At 44.5% G+C, this 16,970-nt stretch overlaps 1 protein-coding gene across 1 annotated transcript; it reads right to left on the bottom strand.

The window, feature by feature from the left end:
• Positions 1-13,351: 13,351 nt before the first annotated feature.
• LOC136006193 (uncharacterized) lies at positions 13,352-16,970 on the bottom strand. The gene is made up of 4 exons (XM_065664235.1): positions 16,943-16,970; positions 15,070-15,432; positions 14,833-14,959; positions 13,352-14,742 (listed from the first exon to the last, which is right to left on the bottom strand). The coding sequence occupies exons 1-4, from the start codon at positions 16,968-16,970 to the stop codon at positions 14,598-14,600; spliced, it is 663 nt and encodes a 220-aa protein (XP_065520307.1). The 3' UTR covers positions 13,352-14,597.

The raw sequence follows: 16,970 nt of genomic DNA, 5'->3' as shown, positions 1-16,970 counted from the left end.
TGGAAAAATCTAGTATGTTACATGAACACAGTTTGAAAAAGAATAAAATAGGCCTTTTAAAAGTAAGCCCATCCTCAATGCATTTCTCTGGATCTGAATTTGTATGCTTTCCCTGTAGTTTTAAAACACTGTGTTAATATAATTCTGTTTTCTTTGCTGGGCAAACTGGATGCTTTGAGACTTTAATTTGGGCTTAACTGTAGATGGAATTGAATGGTAATATTGAATGAGAAAGAGAGGCCTAGCAAGCTTGTTGGAATAAAAATAATTACTATGGGATGTATTATATTTATTATCCGTATATTTCAGAAGCAATGCAATTCTGAAAACTGGCAGGAAATTAGCATTTTATTGGAAGGTCACTAATATCAGAAAAAGATAGGAAGTATATATGCAAAGCATCCTAAATTTAGGTATTGGAGATATCAATGATCCACTAAAAAGAATTATTATTCCACTCAAAGTAAATAAGTACCCAGGCTGGGAAGCACCAATTGGCTTCCTCCGGTTGAGTGCAAGACTGTATTTTGCAAGAGTGCTCACATGATTTCCACGTTTTGGCAGTGAGGTCCTCTTTGGTTTAATCTCACATTCTGGATGGCCTTGGGGGGGATGAACTTGGAACGAGTGCTGTCACACAGGCACTGGAAGCTTTTCCCGTCTGCCTTTGCCACGGCCTTGCCTGTAGAAAAAAAGAAGTTATGGGGAGGTAAATGAACATCATCTCGTGCTCCTGTGAAGTAAAGAGTATTTGTTCCCTTCTGTCAGTGTTATTCTTGTTGCTCAGCTCCTATGATGTGCTGAGAACTTCGAGGTAAAATGAAGTTACATTTTCGCTGTTGGCGTGCAAAAGCATTTGAAATTAAGCTTATTTCTAAGTGAGAATACTCAGGTGTTTTCCCAGTGCATTTGTGCCTGGCCAGAATTTACACCTAAACTGCATCCCTTGGCTAAAATAGCCTAACATCACATGTCCACATATTGTTGACAAGTTTCTGCCATGATCGTCTGCTCATAGCCTTTACTCTTTTCTGCAAATTCCATGGTTCTTCCTTTGAGGAAGTGCTGTCATCAACCGGCTTACCAGGAACAGAAGTACAATTAGGAGAAAGTTGTCATGTGGAAAAGATGTACGAACACGTTGAGAAAAAAGGTCCTCTTTGAATTCAAACGTTCCTTAAAATCTAGGCTGAGACATCTATTATGGCATAGGACTAAAGTAATTTTCTGACGGAAACATATTTTACCCTTGGAAGCAGCCACAGCATCCTAACAGATGCAAATACGAGCAATCCTTGTAACTTCTGAATGACAGGATGTTGAAGATGCACATCTCTGGCAAAAAGTCACCATTAACACAGCACAAGCCCTCTTGGGTGTATGTATCCATTGGTTATGTGAGTGTTAAGAAATCATTTTCTTACCTTCTGACCCCACCATGAAGACCAAGTAGAGAACCCAAGCAGCAGCAGCAGCTCTGTCACCCATTGCTGTGCAGAAGTCTGCTTGACCAGCGTCCTGCTCTGCTTGCTTTCACAGTGGGTTTTGTCTGGGAAGGGGCAGGCCCAGCAGCCACTCCAGCACAGCACAAGGGCTCTGTACGCTCGCGTCTCCTAACGTGCGAGTGTTGCGTAAGAAATCCAGATCTCTGTGCGGTCCGCTCAGAGGCACTTCAGAATTCCGTAACTTGCTTCTGCTGCAGCGCGTTTCAGACATTTCTTTAAATGGTGATTATCATCCATCCCCTTCTGCTTGCACACCTGCATGGGAGCCTAGAGCTGGGAATCAAGACAGTATTAGCACGCATGCCCCCGAGCCAAAATAAAGAGGTCTTTTCGCCCTCTCTGAAGGCAGAATTTCTGTTCAGCTTCGTTGCATGGTTTAAATGCCTTGTGCAGAAACTTTCACCCAACGTCACTACAGGAACTCTTTATCCCAATCTTATGGACTGTATCTTGACCTGACCTAATGAAGTTGTTTAGTCCTATGAAAGCAGGACATAACCGGTTTCTGTTCTTCCCTGACAGGATTTTGTCATTTTCAGTTTGGCTGAAGGGATTTAGATGCCTAACTCTGTACTGGAAAGCTTCTCCAGTCAATGAACAGGAAACGAGGAGCTTCAAATGACGGAGGCATGGCCACCTTAAGCTCTTCTGAAAATGGCATTTGTTCAGCATGTGAAAAGAGAAAGTGTCTGACAACAGGAGCTGCAATAGCACCTGGCTAAAATAAGCACTTGGGAAGTTACTGTTTGCTAACATGCACCCAGAGCGATCGCAGGGGTTTGTGACAGGAGATAAACGCACGTCTTAAGGGAAATCATTTGTGTCGTTCACTCACTGGGGTACTGGATAGTCTGATTTTTGTGAGGTGGAAACAGGTGATCTCAAGGAAAGAAGCTGGCCCAAACTGTGAGCTGCGAAAGTATGCTGCCCGTATGAATTTCAGCACTAAAATTGAGAAAGCAATTGGGTTTTGAAAAGAAGGAGCCTGCCAAAGGAGAGCCTTGGTGTTGTATGGAGGGGAGATGGCGGTTTATGCTGGCCACAAACAGCGCCTGGCTTTTGCTCGGCAGGGAGCAGGACAATGTTTTGGATGTGTTGGCACAGAGAATTGACTAGTTCAGACCTGCTTTTGTTGTTCAGTGTAAAAATAGTTTGCCAGAAGAACTGGGAATTTCATGGAGTCTGACTTCAGCTTTGAAGGGAGAGTATCGGCAAAGCAGAAACAGCATGGAAGATCAGGTAGCCATCATCCAAAGAGCTGCAGTGCTTCTCTCAGCAGTCTCTGAGAGCACCAGAACAGGGTTTGGGAGCACGAGGGTTCTTGTGTTCCTAAGGAAGGCATGCTGTGAGGGCACACAGGACCAAAACGTGGTACTTCATCATTTCTGGCCAGCCTCTGAATCATGTCTCACCTATGGGAGAAGAGCCCTCCTGTAGCCATGATCCAGCTCCCATCTCTTCACTGAGATTTTGCTGGTGATGACGGCAATACACTTACCATAAGTGTCTGTACAGCAGCTGAGCAGGTGCCAGTCCCTTAGGATACACATATACTTTTATTGGCATGCATCTAAAGGGGTTCTTCCCACCTCTCCCCATTCCTGGCTGATATCTCTGACATGCTTGCCTCCAAATTAGATCTCTGAAAGACGCCAGCTTGTAAAAATCACTTGGAAAATAGGAAGGCTTAGGCAGGAAATCAGCACTTTATTGAAAGGTCACTAATATCATAAAAATAAAGGAAGTATATATGGAAGATGTCCAAAAAATAGGTACTTAAAGTATCAAGGATCCACTGAAAATAAGCATCAGTTTAGCAAGTATGGCATCTTAACTGAAATCATACATTTGGTGTAGATATCAGAGGTGAAGCTATTCTGCTGGCAGCTAAGAGTAGGAAGGAGATTCTTGGCTGAGGTGAGAAGTCAGATTCGTGCTGACAGTCAAGTCAGGAATGATAAGGACAAATTTATCTTTAGAATAATTCTCTTAAGTCACTAGGTGAGCTTTATTTATGATACCAGATGTTTTGTATCCAAAATCTGTATGCTATTTGTTTGCAAAGCCATTTCTGCACAGGGCATATGAACCTGCTTTCTATTTAGCCTGGCTGTGGAAACACCTTGAAATACAGCACCTTCACTGACAATGTCTTCAGCTACTTTGTTCAGTAGTTGGCAAACAGTACTGGCAAAAAATGCCCCAACCCCTATAATGCTTGTAGCTAGCTTAGCAAGGGAGTTTCTCAGTGTGCTTTCTGCATGGAAGAGATAGTGGACTTGTATCCAGCCAAGAAAGATGCTTGGCTATGTCTTTGCTGAAGTAGGTGTTCCTCTTTTTTAGCGCTAAAGGGAGTATACTTTTCAAGATATTTTCCTGGCTTCCCACGAAGGTTATTGCAAACAACTGACATGTTATTCAGATGGTGATACTCATTATCTCTGAGCACCCTTGCAGAGTAAGCAATTTCTAATCTCTCTATGAAAGCATTCTGCTTCCACAGTCTGCAGCTGGGGAGACAAAGCAATTTCCTAGCCATTCCTCTAAATATATATATTTTCAGTTCATCAGGTTTATCTACAATACAGCACAAAGGCTATTATGCTTATCATTCAAAGCTGGAACTTTACATGGAAACCTTCTTTCCTCTTCCACTTTTGACGCCAAGAAAAATAGTTGCAAGGGTTATGTCCAGTATTGAGTTGCAGCAATAAGCTTAATACGGCTCTGTACTTTAGGCTATCTATAGGGATTTATCTGAAGCTCTTAGGGGACTGTCAAGTTTAACATTATTCATGCCTAGGATTTGTGAATTTGAAAGGACTAATGACCAAAAGTCCTTAGTCCCATGAGGGCTTTAAAACAAACAGAGGCTTTTGATGTGTCTTGTTTTAGTAGCATTACTTGTTGGGCAATGTAATTCCATGATGAAAACTGGGTGGGAGGCAAAAATCCAGAGTTGCACAAGACGGTATTTCCATTGTGGTTTTAGTAGATTAACTTGTATCTGAAGCAAGTATAAATATAGAATCATAGAATCCTAGAATAGTTAGGGTTGGAAAGGACCTCAAGATCATCCACTTCCAACTGCCCTGCCATGGGCAGGGACACCTCACACTAAACCATCCCACCCAAGGCTTCATCCAACCTGGCCTTGAACACTGGCAGGGATGGAGTACTCACAACCTCCCTGGGCAATATCTTCATGTAGCATTCCTCTAAATAGGATGCAAGCACTTTTCCAGTCTCATAGGAGTGTCATGATGCTTTCCCAGGAGAGCCTTACCTGTCACTCTAACCTCAAGTGCTGGATTTTAGGTCTTTCTGCACCTTATAAAATAAACCAAGAGTATTTTCATCCCTCTGGTATGCCCTATGGAGTCCCTACAGCAGTAAATCTAGCTAGTAATCTAGTAATCTAGTAAATCTAGTAAAATTACACCCCAAATATACTTTCAAGAAAACTGCTCAAAGGCAAACAAATGAAAGTAAGTAAATAGCAGGACACACAGAGAGTAGGAGCATATATTTTATGTCATAATTGGTTTTGTATTGCTGTATTTGTCATAACCACATAACACCATACATGAACACATCAGGATTCAGTGGATTTAGTAACGATGGAGATGGCTCAGTTCAGGTAAAGTAATGGGTCCTGTTCTGCTTTATTATGTCTGCAGTCGGCAGGCAAAGGGGTTTAGGCAGTTGTAAAGATAAGAATAATTCTGCTCTATATGAACTTTGTCAGAAAGGAAATACCTTTTAGTGTCTGAAATATGTGATATTTACAACACTGTATTTTCTTCCTGAATTTGAAGCATATGTGCTGTGTATACAGCAGGCTTGGGCATCATAGAATTATAGAATCACAGAATGGTTTGGGCTGGAAAGGACCTTAAGATCATCCAGTTCCAACCCCTGCCGTGGGCAGAGACGCCTCACACTAGGCCATGTTGCCCAAGCCTGTGTTCTGCCTGGCCGTGAACATTGACAGGGATGGAATATTTACCACTTCTTTGGGCATCCTGTGCCAGGGCCTCACCACCCTCACAGTAAAGAACTTCTTACTTACATCTAACCTGAACTTCCCCTATTTCAGTTTGAACCCATCACCCCTTGTCCTATCACTACAGTCCCTGATGTTAAGAGTCCCTCTCCAGCATCCGTGTAGGCCCCCTTCAGATACTGGAAGGCTGCTCTGAGGTCTCCACACAGCTTCTCTTCTGTAACTTGAACAGCCCCAGTTTTCTCAGCCTGTATTTATATGGCAGGTGAACCAGCCCCTGATCATCCTTGTGGCCTGCTCTGGACTAATTTCAACAGCTCCATGTCCTTGTGTTGAGGACACCAGAATTGCACACAGTGCTCCAAATTAGGTCTCACAAGAGCAGAGTGGAGGGGCAGGATCACCTCCTTCTCATATATCAGAGAATCATAGTATCACAGACTGGTTTGGGTTGGAAAGGACCTTAAGCTGATCCAGTTCCAACCCCCTGCCATGGGCAGGGACATGTTTCACTAGAGCAGGTCATCTGCCCAGTGTTGTTCCTGGCCCTGTCTTTAGTGCATGAGGTGCCCTGGCCACCTCTGGGAGGGAATGAAAAAAAAAAAATCATTTACTGTTTAAACTTGAGTTCTACAACTATAATTACAGGTTTTCAATTTTCCTGTAGGTGGTCAGGCAGAAGATGATAACTCCTTTTCTATCCTGTTAGCCATCATGCAGAATTTGAATGACTCTTGTCCTCTTTGAATTGTTACCCTTCAAGGGGATTATTTAAAGCTTCTAACAGCAGCACTCTCCAATGCTGAGCCAGACTAGGATTTTCATGGTGCACTTAGTAAATTTCCTTAAGTTCCCAAAAAGATGCTAAGCTTTAATGTCCGCATCTAATATTGTTGTAAAAACATGACTTTTTCAAGTGATGCTTGGCTTGTCTGAATGGTCTGAATGGGGAAACATGAAGCCAAACATGTATGGTACATCTGTAAGGTTAATATTTGTATTGATGTCACAATAGATGAGAACACTGGTCTTTGCTTACTCGCAAAGTGGTAAGAATGAACTGGAACAGATCATTCATGTTTCAGAATAAGTGCCCTCAGCGAGTTTTACCTTCAGATACTATTCATCTTTAATTCATAACCTATGAACTCTCTTAGCCACATACATTCTACTGGTTTCGAGTCCAACTTAATGCATTTACATGCTTCTGAACATGGCTTTTACTCTAGGAAATGTCTATTTGGAACCTTTTATCACCATTAATAATCACCATTATTTTTCCTCCTCATTCCTCAATACGGCTCCTCGCTAGGTTGATTTTTTTTTCTTAATGCATTTCTAAGATGTGTCATCAATAATACTGCTCATTTCAATCCTTCTCATTTTTCATCTAACCACAGCATTACCAAGGGATATGTACTGTACTTGTTCCCTCGCCTGAAGCAACTCATCCCTCTTTGAAAAGAGGTGACTAAAACTTTCCAGAAACAAAAATCTTCCAGAATAAGCATGGGGACAATATAATCTCAAAAGTAATTTCTCTAAGAGCACCCCCACAGAAAAGGAGAGTCTAAGGAGAGGTGACAGTCAAGCTGGGTCATAACATGCTCCACAGTTCCTACCCAGTAGTGAGTTTAAAGTGTATGCTGGCTTCCCTACCGTTGCTGTATACTGTTATGCATATGCTATGATAGGAAAATATTGCTAATAGTTAAGAGATGATGAGTTAAGAGTCAATAGGATGTGTCTTTGGAAAAACCCCGAAATGAAAAATTTCTATGGCACAGAAGTAGAGAACTGTATGTTCCATACTCCAGTGAGCTGCTCATAGTAAATACCAATGAGTTCATCGACGGGGCAAGCACTTACGTATGGAAGTCCTGAGTCGTGCAGACTGAACAGCCCCAGTGTTCTCAGCCTGTCTTCATACAGGAGGTGCTCCAGACCCTGATCATCCTTTTGCCTTCCTCTGGACTTGCTCCAACAGTTCCAAGTCCTTCTTACACTGACACCAGAACGCAGTGCTCCAAGTTGGGTCTTACAGGAGCAGAGGGGCAGGATCACCACCTTCAACCTTCTGGTCATGCTAAACCATGGAGACCTCACTTAGCAATGGGGCGGGGGAGGGAACTCTGAATTTTTGTGTCTGACAAACAGTGCCACAGTCATTTGGAAGCTGCTGGTTTTCCGTATGGCCTGATTTCCCCCTATGCCTGAACCAGTAACAGCAGTCATTTAAATACCTTCATGTTATGAGCCGGGGGAATAGCCAGTTGGGAAAAGAATCTTGATCGTTTGCATCACTCTGTGATTTCATATGATGCCATTGATCTAAGTAGGTGTGCGTGCGTACAGACATATTTAGTTGTCGTATTGTTGCATTCAATTACTTGACAGGTAAAGAGGAAGAAATAAAGAGCAAGGACAATACTTGTTCATGTTAATTTGCTTTCCTATGATTCCTGTCACAGAAAAGCAAGGCTAGGTTATAAGGATGAGGCAAATTCGTCTGGATACAAATGTGTTGTTATAAAATGTACTGGTTTCGTACTGCAGCAGATGCTGTTGCTTCTTTCCACCCAGCCAAACATGTTTCCCTTTAAGCACACTTGAGGTTAAAGCAGAATACAGGCTCTTGTAAACTGCAGGGCCTTACTTGGGTTCCGCACACCCATCCTGGGGTTAAGCTTCTGTTGGGAGCTGACTTTTCTCCTCTTGTAGCTGGGAGTGAACTCACTGCATTGCCAGTGCAGTCTCCATGGCTCTAGGTCCATCAGGTGTATTTGGGCACGTGAGTAATGTCCATTTTTGCCACCCTACAGGAAGTTACAGAAGCTCTAAAGTAACCAGGAGGAGATCTCAGAGCAGCTGAGGTTTGTATTGCTCTCCAAAGTGCTTGCCTCTTATTGTATTCAGTCTGTCAAAGAGTAGGGATCAAATACCCATTTCCTACCTGTCTGTAATGCTTTCTGCCTTGCTCATGAGTTGTCTCAAAGAACTCCAGGCTCTAGTTCAATAGGTAAGCACAAGCTATTAATCGCTGACTTAGCTTTTAGTACTTGCTGCACAACTCTGAAACTGCTTATTACTGTGAAATTTCCTTATAAGGTGCCATGGAAAAATTACATTTCCTGTTTCTCCAACACTGAAATATTCAAAGTACAACCTAAAGTGATATGCTGTGTGTGCCAGAGGCAAAGGGATTTAAAAAGCTTTAAAATGTAAGGAAATAGCTTCTGTGAACTGTTTGCTGACTTTTTTCTCCCCGTATTTTCCCTCCACTTCCTTGCCCTGTATAAACTAACGTTTCCTGGCTTGCGGCTGTTTATAAGCTATGCCACTGTGTTCTGGCATTTGCTTATTTGGGAAAATCTTGTCTTGCTCTCAGTTTGCATTTCTTTTTGTGGCAATTTTCTGTGCAAACAGGCTTTCTGCTTTGGAAAGTGCCAGTGCACTGAACACAATTGCCTTGGATTTCAGGGTGAAGTCCTGCTACATGAAGTCCTGATCTCTCCAACAACCAGCTTTTCACTGCTGACTTCAGCTGTCACTTTAAGTAGAGCAGGTATAGAAGGACACTTGGGGCTGACCTGCATTTTACCCCTTTTTTTGGGAATTCATGAAGGGCAGCAGTGGTTGAGCTCTTAGAAAATTGCTACAGATGGGACATCGAGGGCCTCTGTCATGGAGAAAAAGGGTTTCTTTGTTAGAGAGTGGCAAATGCCTTGTTCACAGAGAAATTTGCATTAACAGAGCATATTTCACTAGAGGGAACTCCTGCAGTGTTCTCCAAATCTCTGTGCTTACATGCAGCAATAGCCTGAGCTGAATGAAACAGCTACCAATAGCAATGAGTACCTTAGAGTGGAAGTTCAACCTGCAAGTGATAAAACAGCAGTGACAAATGCCCCATTCAGACAGAAACTCCCTAGTGGCCCTTCTGTTCAATGGGTTTCAAACTACCAGCTCTAGCAGCAGGATCTTACATTGCATTGCTTTCCTCTGCCTCCTCTGACATCTGGAAAGCCACATTCTAGTCGCTCTTGTCTCCTGTGGGAGATTTCACAACAAATAATCAAGAGAGCCTTAAAAAACCACAAGCTACCTTCAATAAAGCTACACCTCTTGTGAACTGGAAATTCCAACTTTTGGGTAGAACAGGCACGGCCAAAATCTGAAGGACAGGTGTTTGTGGGATTTGGAAAGTATTCTGTGGAGGGCTCATAAAAATCACAGACAATGTGTCCTTCTTCCATGCTGATACAGCTTTTCAAAGCAGTCTGTCTCATGCTTCTCCAACTAGGACAAATTAATCCCCATGCATTCCTTTGCCACTGACTGGCCTTGCTGTGATGCAGGATGTCATTCAGCATTAGCACAGCAGATGATAAGCTGCTAAAGTACATCGCTTTTAAAGAGGGATCTGAGCACAGAGTGCCTCACAACAATGAAATAATGATGTGTCATGGAAGCAGAAACTCACTGCAGAAAGAGGTGGAAAAGCTCTAAGATTGCTTCACATGCCAAAAAGGAAATGCTCTTCAGTCAGCAAATGTGGCTTGTTGACGGCTGTGTAACATCTGCAGTGCTTATGAAGAAGCTTATTTGCCCAGTCATTTTCTTGTGATATAATTAACCATTTTGTTTGACATTCACATTTGATGATGGCCTAGAATGTCTTCATTCTCTGATATGTCAAACTCCTCAGGAGTTGGCCTGACCTTTAACCCTGGGCTGGAGCTTTGGGAAAGGCTTGTGCAAACACCCACCAGACCAGCAGAGCTAGAGGATACTGGAGATGTGCAAAGACTCAAAAAAATGCCCTCCGTGCTCAGAGGCATTGCTCAGTCACTTCTCTCTAAGCTCTGCTCGGCCAACCCTACACGTCTGGTTTCGTCAGCAGTATTACTAGTACGGTGGTTCAGCAAAAAAGGCAAGACAGATAAGCATCATTTATTCTGTCTCTTCCTGTGAAAGGGGAACACGTGTGATCTTTGCACTGGTGCTCAGAGTATCCTGGCACTATTTTGTGCTGGAGCCAGGGTGATAATCTTTACTGAAGGCTGAGTAGGAGGCAGCTGAAATTAAGAATATGTGATCCATGCTGTCACTTTTAGATAGACTCTCAACAAAGTTAAGAGGCAAATAATTCAGGATCATCCCAAAGGAATGAATGCCTTCAAGGACTATGCCCTGGGCAATTAGCTAAACTGTGCCAATGGGAGAAGCCCAGCCTCCTGGAGAGACTTTTCCAGTTACTGGAAATTCCCCTCCTTTTGTAAGTGACACAGCCAGTCAGTCACACTTGGTCCTTAGTTACTGGTGAGAGATAGGAGAGGCTGAGTGATCCACTGCGACTTAGTGTGATAGAAGGCCCTAGGTATGCTCTCGTCTTGCACTGGTGCCTCCTGGATCTTGGGCTAAGAAATGGAGGCTGATCAGAAAAACTTCTTATACCAGTGAATATGAATCAGGGAAGCCCAAGAAGAAAGAGTAACTTTAAAAGCATCTATGTGTGACGAGGTTAGTGTGTCAGAAGGTCTAGCTGATGACACACGGAGAACAAGAACGTGTTGTAACATAAGGAAAATATGCAATGTGCACAGCTCATCTGACCGCTCTGCAGGGACAGTGGGTCACAGTACCCTCTCCTTGACACTGACATGTAAACCTGACCTTGCTCCCAGTAGGTGAGGATTAGTGCAGTGGATGATTAAGGTGCTGTGAGCGGTGGCCGAACTGATGAAACTGATTTTCAATGGATTTGAGCTTTGCAATTGGATTCTCTGATGTCTAATTAGGTGCACAATCCAACCAAGGAACTTCCCCCGATTAAGGCACTTGTAGCTTCACTTTCTCCATCTGCTTTGGGTTCTCTAATATGCTATGAAAGTGTGTTATGTGCTTATGCTGCAGCCTTCTCCTCAGTGTAAGCACAATGCCAATTTCTACAGCTACCTGTACACTGTCAGAAAACATCTAGAAGCAAGTATCTTTGAACCTAATAATTTGAAAATAGCCATCACTCAAAAGCTGCCAGGGAAAGAGGAATCAGAACAATCAAGACATCTTTATCACATGATAAACATTATGTACAAAGGAAGCTGGGTAAGATGCTGCCAAACAGATGTGGAAGTGTACTGTTTGACTCCCACATGGTTATCCAAATAAATCATCCTTGCAAACTAGCTGCACAGACAGAAAATCGCTGTGCTGTCTGTGGCAGCAGCAGATATGTAGCAGGGGCAGTGTGAAATGGACATCCAGCCGTTCCAGACCTATTAATGTGTGTACTGAGGAAGTGGAGGGGTCTGGATGTGGAAAGAAAGATGCACAGATAAGGACAAAATTGCTGCCACTCACTCAAAGTGAGTTGAGAATGACTGTCAGCCTTGTGCTCTCCTCAGTTCAAGGGAGACTCTTCACAGTCTCCCTTGGCCACCTAGAAGTGTCCAATTGCCAGGGGATTCTAAAGGGGATGCTGAGGCAGCCACATCTCTTTTCTCCACTGAACAGCTTTGCAAATCAGCCCCCTTTGCTTTGGTGTTGTGAACTTTCTTATCTCCAGCCTTCTTCGACCGAGGTAAGTGTGAGGAAGGGAGGACCGGGCTTTGTGTTGAGGCAGTGTACATGTGTCCCCAGTAGGGCCAGGAGCCTCAGTCCTAAGCATGGCGCAAGTGTGGACCGAGGGGATCATTCTTCCACAAATATGGCTGTCACAGCTGAGTTGCAAACATCACATGAACTGGGAAAGGCCATGTCAGGTGTTGCAGACAGCAGATACTGCAGCACAAGACCCTGCTTGCACATCCACAGGGTGGGTTTGTTACTGGAACAGCCAGGCAGTTTGCAAAGCAGGTTTTACAGACACTCTGAATGCCACCTTCCTAACAATTTCCCTGGTACTGAGGAGAACATCCAGCCTGGTCATGCTTTTCACCAAGGCTGGGAGCTCACTTGAAGAAGTCATCACAAATGTTGGCATGACCAGTATTTACTTAGGGGAGAGTTTGCTGGAGGCACAATTTGGCAGCAGGACTGAAACTGCCCTTGCTTTACCCACAGCCTCCTCCTGCATTTTTATGGAGAAGGTGCTAGAAAAAGGCACTGTGAAAGTAGTGTTGCTCCTTTGCAGTAGGTGGAAAGAGAGAAACTTGTCAGCAAGACAGAAAGAAGAGCCTCTTAGGCTTGAGAGACCCAAGGCAATCACATAGGTTCATATTTCAACTAATTTCAGTCTATCAGTGAAGTTACTTTATCTGACCTCGTGCCACCCAAACCGCACTTTGCTGGCCACATTCAACCTAAACCAGCTCAGACATGTGCCCAGAGGTCTGCCAATAGGTCAGGGGTTCATCTCAGCCTCTCAGGTGGCAGCACAGGTACTTCCAAGCCTAGCAGGATGGTGCAAGGCTAAAATGTTCTCTCCTAACCTTGCTAGAAAAAGGTCTAAACTGTCTGGCCATATGAAACTTGTCCTTTTCCTTATTTCAAAAGGAACCAGAAACGGGCATAAATATTTAGGGGGATGTGTGGTGGGAAAAGGCTGTTTCATTGCTCCAAACCCTCTCAAGTACAGTTTTCAGCTCCTAGGTGACTGCAGTGGAATTATCACTTCAGCTTCCAAAATAATTCCCTTTCCCTGCAAATGGGACCAAATAAAGGAGGCTCAGCCCTGCTGCTTTCAGTCCAGAACTCCTATTAAGGCAAAGGAGTGCTGGTGATTGGGGTTTTGGAATGGTGAAACTGTAGTGATGTATAGAAGCTGTTAACTAGAATGGCAAGGTTTGATGGTGCAGGATCTGACTTTTATGTTAACGCATAGAAGCAGACAACAGGCAAGTGTATCCAAATGTTTACTCTTTAAAAAGCAAAACTCTTTAAGTAACAAGAGAAAATTTCTCCATTAGGAAACATATGTAGCAATAAAAACATTACAAAAAAATATCTTCTCTTTCATTTACAGGAACTTAGTACAGTTGTTCCAGATGCAGGATGTCTCTACACAATATATAACTATGAAGGTTTCTTCAGCAGCTTGGAAAATGAACAGAAATCATCTGATCTCACCACGATGACATTTACATCTACTACATTTCATTCTTACCCTGTTTGCCTATTTGAAGTACATTAAGATGGCACTTAGGGACATGGTTTGGTGGTGAACTTGACAGTGTTAGGTTTACAGTTGGAGTCAATGATTTTAAAGGTTGAGTTTTCCAACCTAAATGATTCTGTGATTCTACAATTCTGGTACTTAAAAGTGCTTTAGGTCCCTATTCTTTCCATTTTCTGCTGGACAGGAGTATGCAGAGAAGAGGAAACTGCATGTACACAGTTCCAAAAGGAGTTTGGACTGGAATAAATCAATCATTTGAGTGAACCTGCACAAGAGCATGTCTACTCAAATATAATTTGATATAAATTATGGAACTGTGCCATACATGAAGAAGACACCGCATGTCTAATGCTGCAAGGAGCAAACCCAGCAGCTCCCTTAGAAGGCAGGTGCTGGTAGTGTACTGGGAGCTCTGGCTGGAGAGGGCAACCAGAAGGTGCCAGTGGATCAACTTGAGTTGACTCAGCAGAGCCCCTGGGAAAGCTTTCTCCAGGCACGCAGCTCTATCATGTGAAAAGACATGTTTTAGGAGGCACCAGCTCCCTTCTTTACTTTGAACTGCTATGTGGAACATTCCTATGTGAGGCCTTTACAAAGGCGTGTAGAACGGAATCAGACTCCATGGTGATGCTAAAGCCTCATCAGTGGGTAGCTAATGCTGCAGCACAGGCAGATGTTTTCCTTGTGAAAGAATTCAGGATAGTCCCTGTTATTTTCTCTCCTGCAGAACACCTCAAAAGCGAGCTTTTAAAGGCAGTGAATTAGAATGACACTTAGAGTTGTGCTTTTCAGAAAGGGTCCAAATTAAAGATGCATCTTTCGTAGTACTTGACATACTTCAATAAATACAATCAGACATCAGCACATTACATAAAATTCCCGTGCTGAGCTGAAAGCAAAAAGCCAAGGAGCCGCAGGTGAGTGGGGCCTGGCTCCGGCTCGGCAGGATGGAAATGCTCTCCCCGCTTTAAGGGGGCTCCTCCCTGGGACCAACCTCGCCGGCGGGCTCCGCGCTGCCCGGTACCTGCTGGGCAAGGATCCCACCGAGGATGCGCTTGACCCATGCGGCGGCGGGGCTCAGGCATGCCGTCTGTCTCTGCTTCGTCGTGGCTCCGTTGGGCGAGCGAGCCGTGAGGCCGCGGCCGGGACCGGCACCGGCACCGGGATGGAGACTGGGACGAGAAGCGGGTCCGGGCACTCACGTGACCTCCGCCACAGCGCAGTGCCGCCCCTGGGAGATGAGCTCCAGGCGAGCCAGGCGCAGCGCCGGGGTCACGCCGCTCACGGACCGCGGGCAGCAGCAGTGCAGCTCCTCTGCCAGCGGCTCTCCTGCGGCGGGAGAGGAATACTCAGCCCCTGCCGCAGGACCTCCCTCCTCCTGCCCCGGAGCCCGAGCCTCCGCCTGTTCCCCAGCTCCCCTGTTCACCGCTGCGGCTTACCCCGGCGGAGAGCGGCGGCAAGGAGAAGGAAGTAGAAGAGGAGGAGGCGGAGGAGCGGGTCGGTGGCCGGTGCTGGCGGCGGAGGCGCTATGGGAGCTGGCTGCGCTGCCCCGTCGCTCACCAGTGCTTTTATCCCCCACCGGAGGCAGAGCGGAGCAGGGGCTGTGCTTGGTTGCGCTGACCATCCCGGTAGCCGCTTTGCTCCGTTCCAGAGCCGGTTCTGGGTGCTGAAGTAGCAGCTCAGGGAGAGAAGGGGGCTGCTTACAGGCGCAGCAGCGGCTCTTTTATGCCCGGGACAGGGAGCAGCATGGCACTGCACATTCCCGAGGATCTGCGTCGGACTCCGAGAAGAGTCGTTCCGTTCTCATGCAGGAGGTTTGGGTCCTGGAGCTTGCCTTACTGGCTAACCCCATGGGACCCCACGCTTCATTAACTGGGGGTTGCTGCCCCAAGCACCCCGTTCCTGATTTTCCTGTAAGAAGGAGACACTCAAATTTCCATAGGTAAAGCCCGTAACACCAGCCTCCTGTTCCATTCCTCTGCACAGACAACTCACTCTTTTCCTCATTGTGACTGTCAAGGCATTTTTCCTACCTTCGGTTCTAAAGCAGAAAAAAAAAAGACATTGTCTGGGTACTCTTAAAGAAAATCAGATGCCGTATTTCTGAGCTTGATTTACACCTAAGCTTTGTTCAACTGCGGTCAACATACTTTCATTGTTGAAATGCTATTCTTGAGATGCTGGAGAGGGACTTTTCATCAGGGATTGCAGTGATAGGACAAGGGGTGATGGGTTTAAACTGAAACAAGGGAAGTTCAGGTTAGATATAGGGAAGAAGTTCTTTACTGTGAGGGTGGGGAGGCACTGGCACAGATTGCCCAAGGGAGTGGCAAATCCCTGGCAGTGTTCAAGGCCAGGTTGGACAGAGCCTTGGGTGACGTGGTCTAGCGTGAGGCGTCCCTACTCATAGCAGGGGGTTGGAACTCAATGATCTTATGGTCCTTTGCAACCCAAACCATTTTGTGATTCTGTGATTCGTAATGAGTTTTGATATGAAAAGTGCTTTTGCACTTAATTCTTTTGCATCCAGTCCTGTTTCTCACTTCCACAGGTATTTGTGAACATGAGTAGAGTTCATCAAGTTTTATTGCTGCCGTTTGTCCTGCCCCAAAACCTCCAATGCATTTCGTATCCCTAAAAGCCTCTAGGTCAGGTTTTAGGTTTTGTACCATGTTTCTTTGGTTTGTGATATGTTTAGAAATATGCAGGAATTTAAGATTTGCAAGTGTGTTCCTACTTCTGTCTCTCCCTGCAACTTTCTAATCCCTATTCACTTACATATTTCCTTGCTGTAGACTGTACATCTGAAACATTAAGCAAAATCAGATAAAACCCAGACAGATTTCAGTAAAATATTTCTGATCTGTGAAGAGGAAATCTGTTTGTGAATCATTATTAGAATAACTTGAAACCGAGCACATTGTAGTCACTGTTTAGAGCTGGCTGGACTTTAATCCTAATAAGATTTTCCTCAAGTAGGAGTTGTTTCAAAATAGACATAGAAATTGTTACATTTTCAAATAGATGGAAATAAAGCAAATATGAGTCTATTACAAAATGAACTACTCCTACAATAAAAACTCGAACACCCCAAAACCAGGACAACCCAGGACAAAATCAGCAAGTAGATTAGAATGACTGCATGTACATGATGTACATGATGTGGAAAGCTGAATGAACTCAGAGAAAAGACAATCGCACCCCTAAAATGCTGACCAGGAGCACAAGAGCTCTCAGCCCAGCTCCTGGCTTTGGCGCAAAGTTTTGTGACTCTGGGATAGTCAATTGGGCTAGGAACTGCAAAGACCTCACCAAAGGGGTTGTCATTCACAATGGTCAT

This window comes from Lathamus discolor, chromosome 1, assembly GCF_037157495.1.
Source record: "Lathamus discolor isolate bLatDis1 chromosome 1, bLatDis1.hap1, whole genome shotgun sequence".
NCBI lineage: Eukaryota > Metazoa > Chordata > Aves > Psittaciformes > Psittacidae > Lathamus > Lathamus discolor.
Note: the sequence above shows the minus strand (reverse complement) of the source record. Positions and strands in the feature narration are given on the sequence as shown.

Coding starts and splice junctions, on each gene's coding strand:
- LOC136006193 (XM_065664235.1), bottom strand. CDS start 16,970: ATGACCATTGTGAATGACAACCCCTTTG. Junction 15,433..16,942: donor TGTGAATGACAACCCCTTTG/GTGAGGTCTTTG, acceptor CTCCTGCATGAG/AACGGAACGACTCTTCTCGG. Junction 14,743..14,832: donor TGCGCTGTGGCGGAGGTCAC/GTGAGTGCCCGG, acceptor CTCGCCCAACGG/AGCCACGACGAAGCAGAGAC.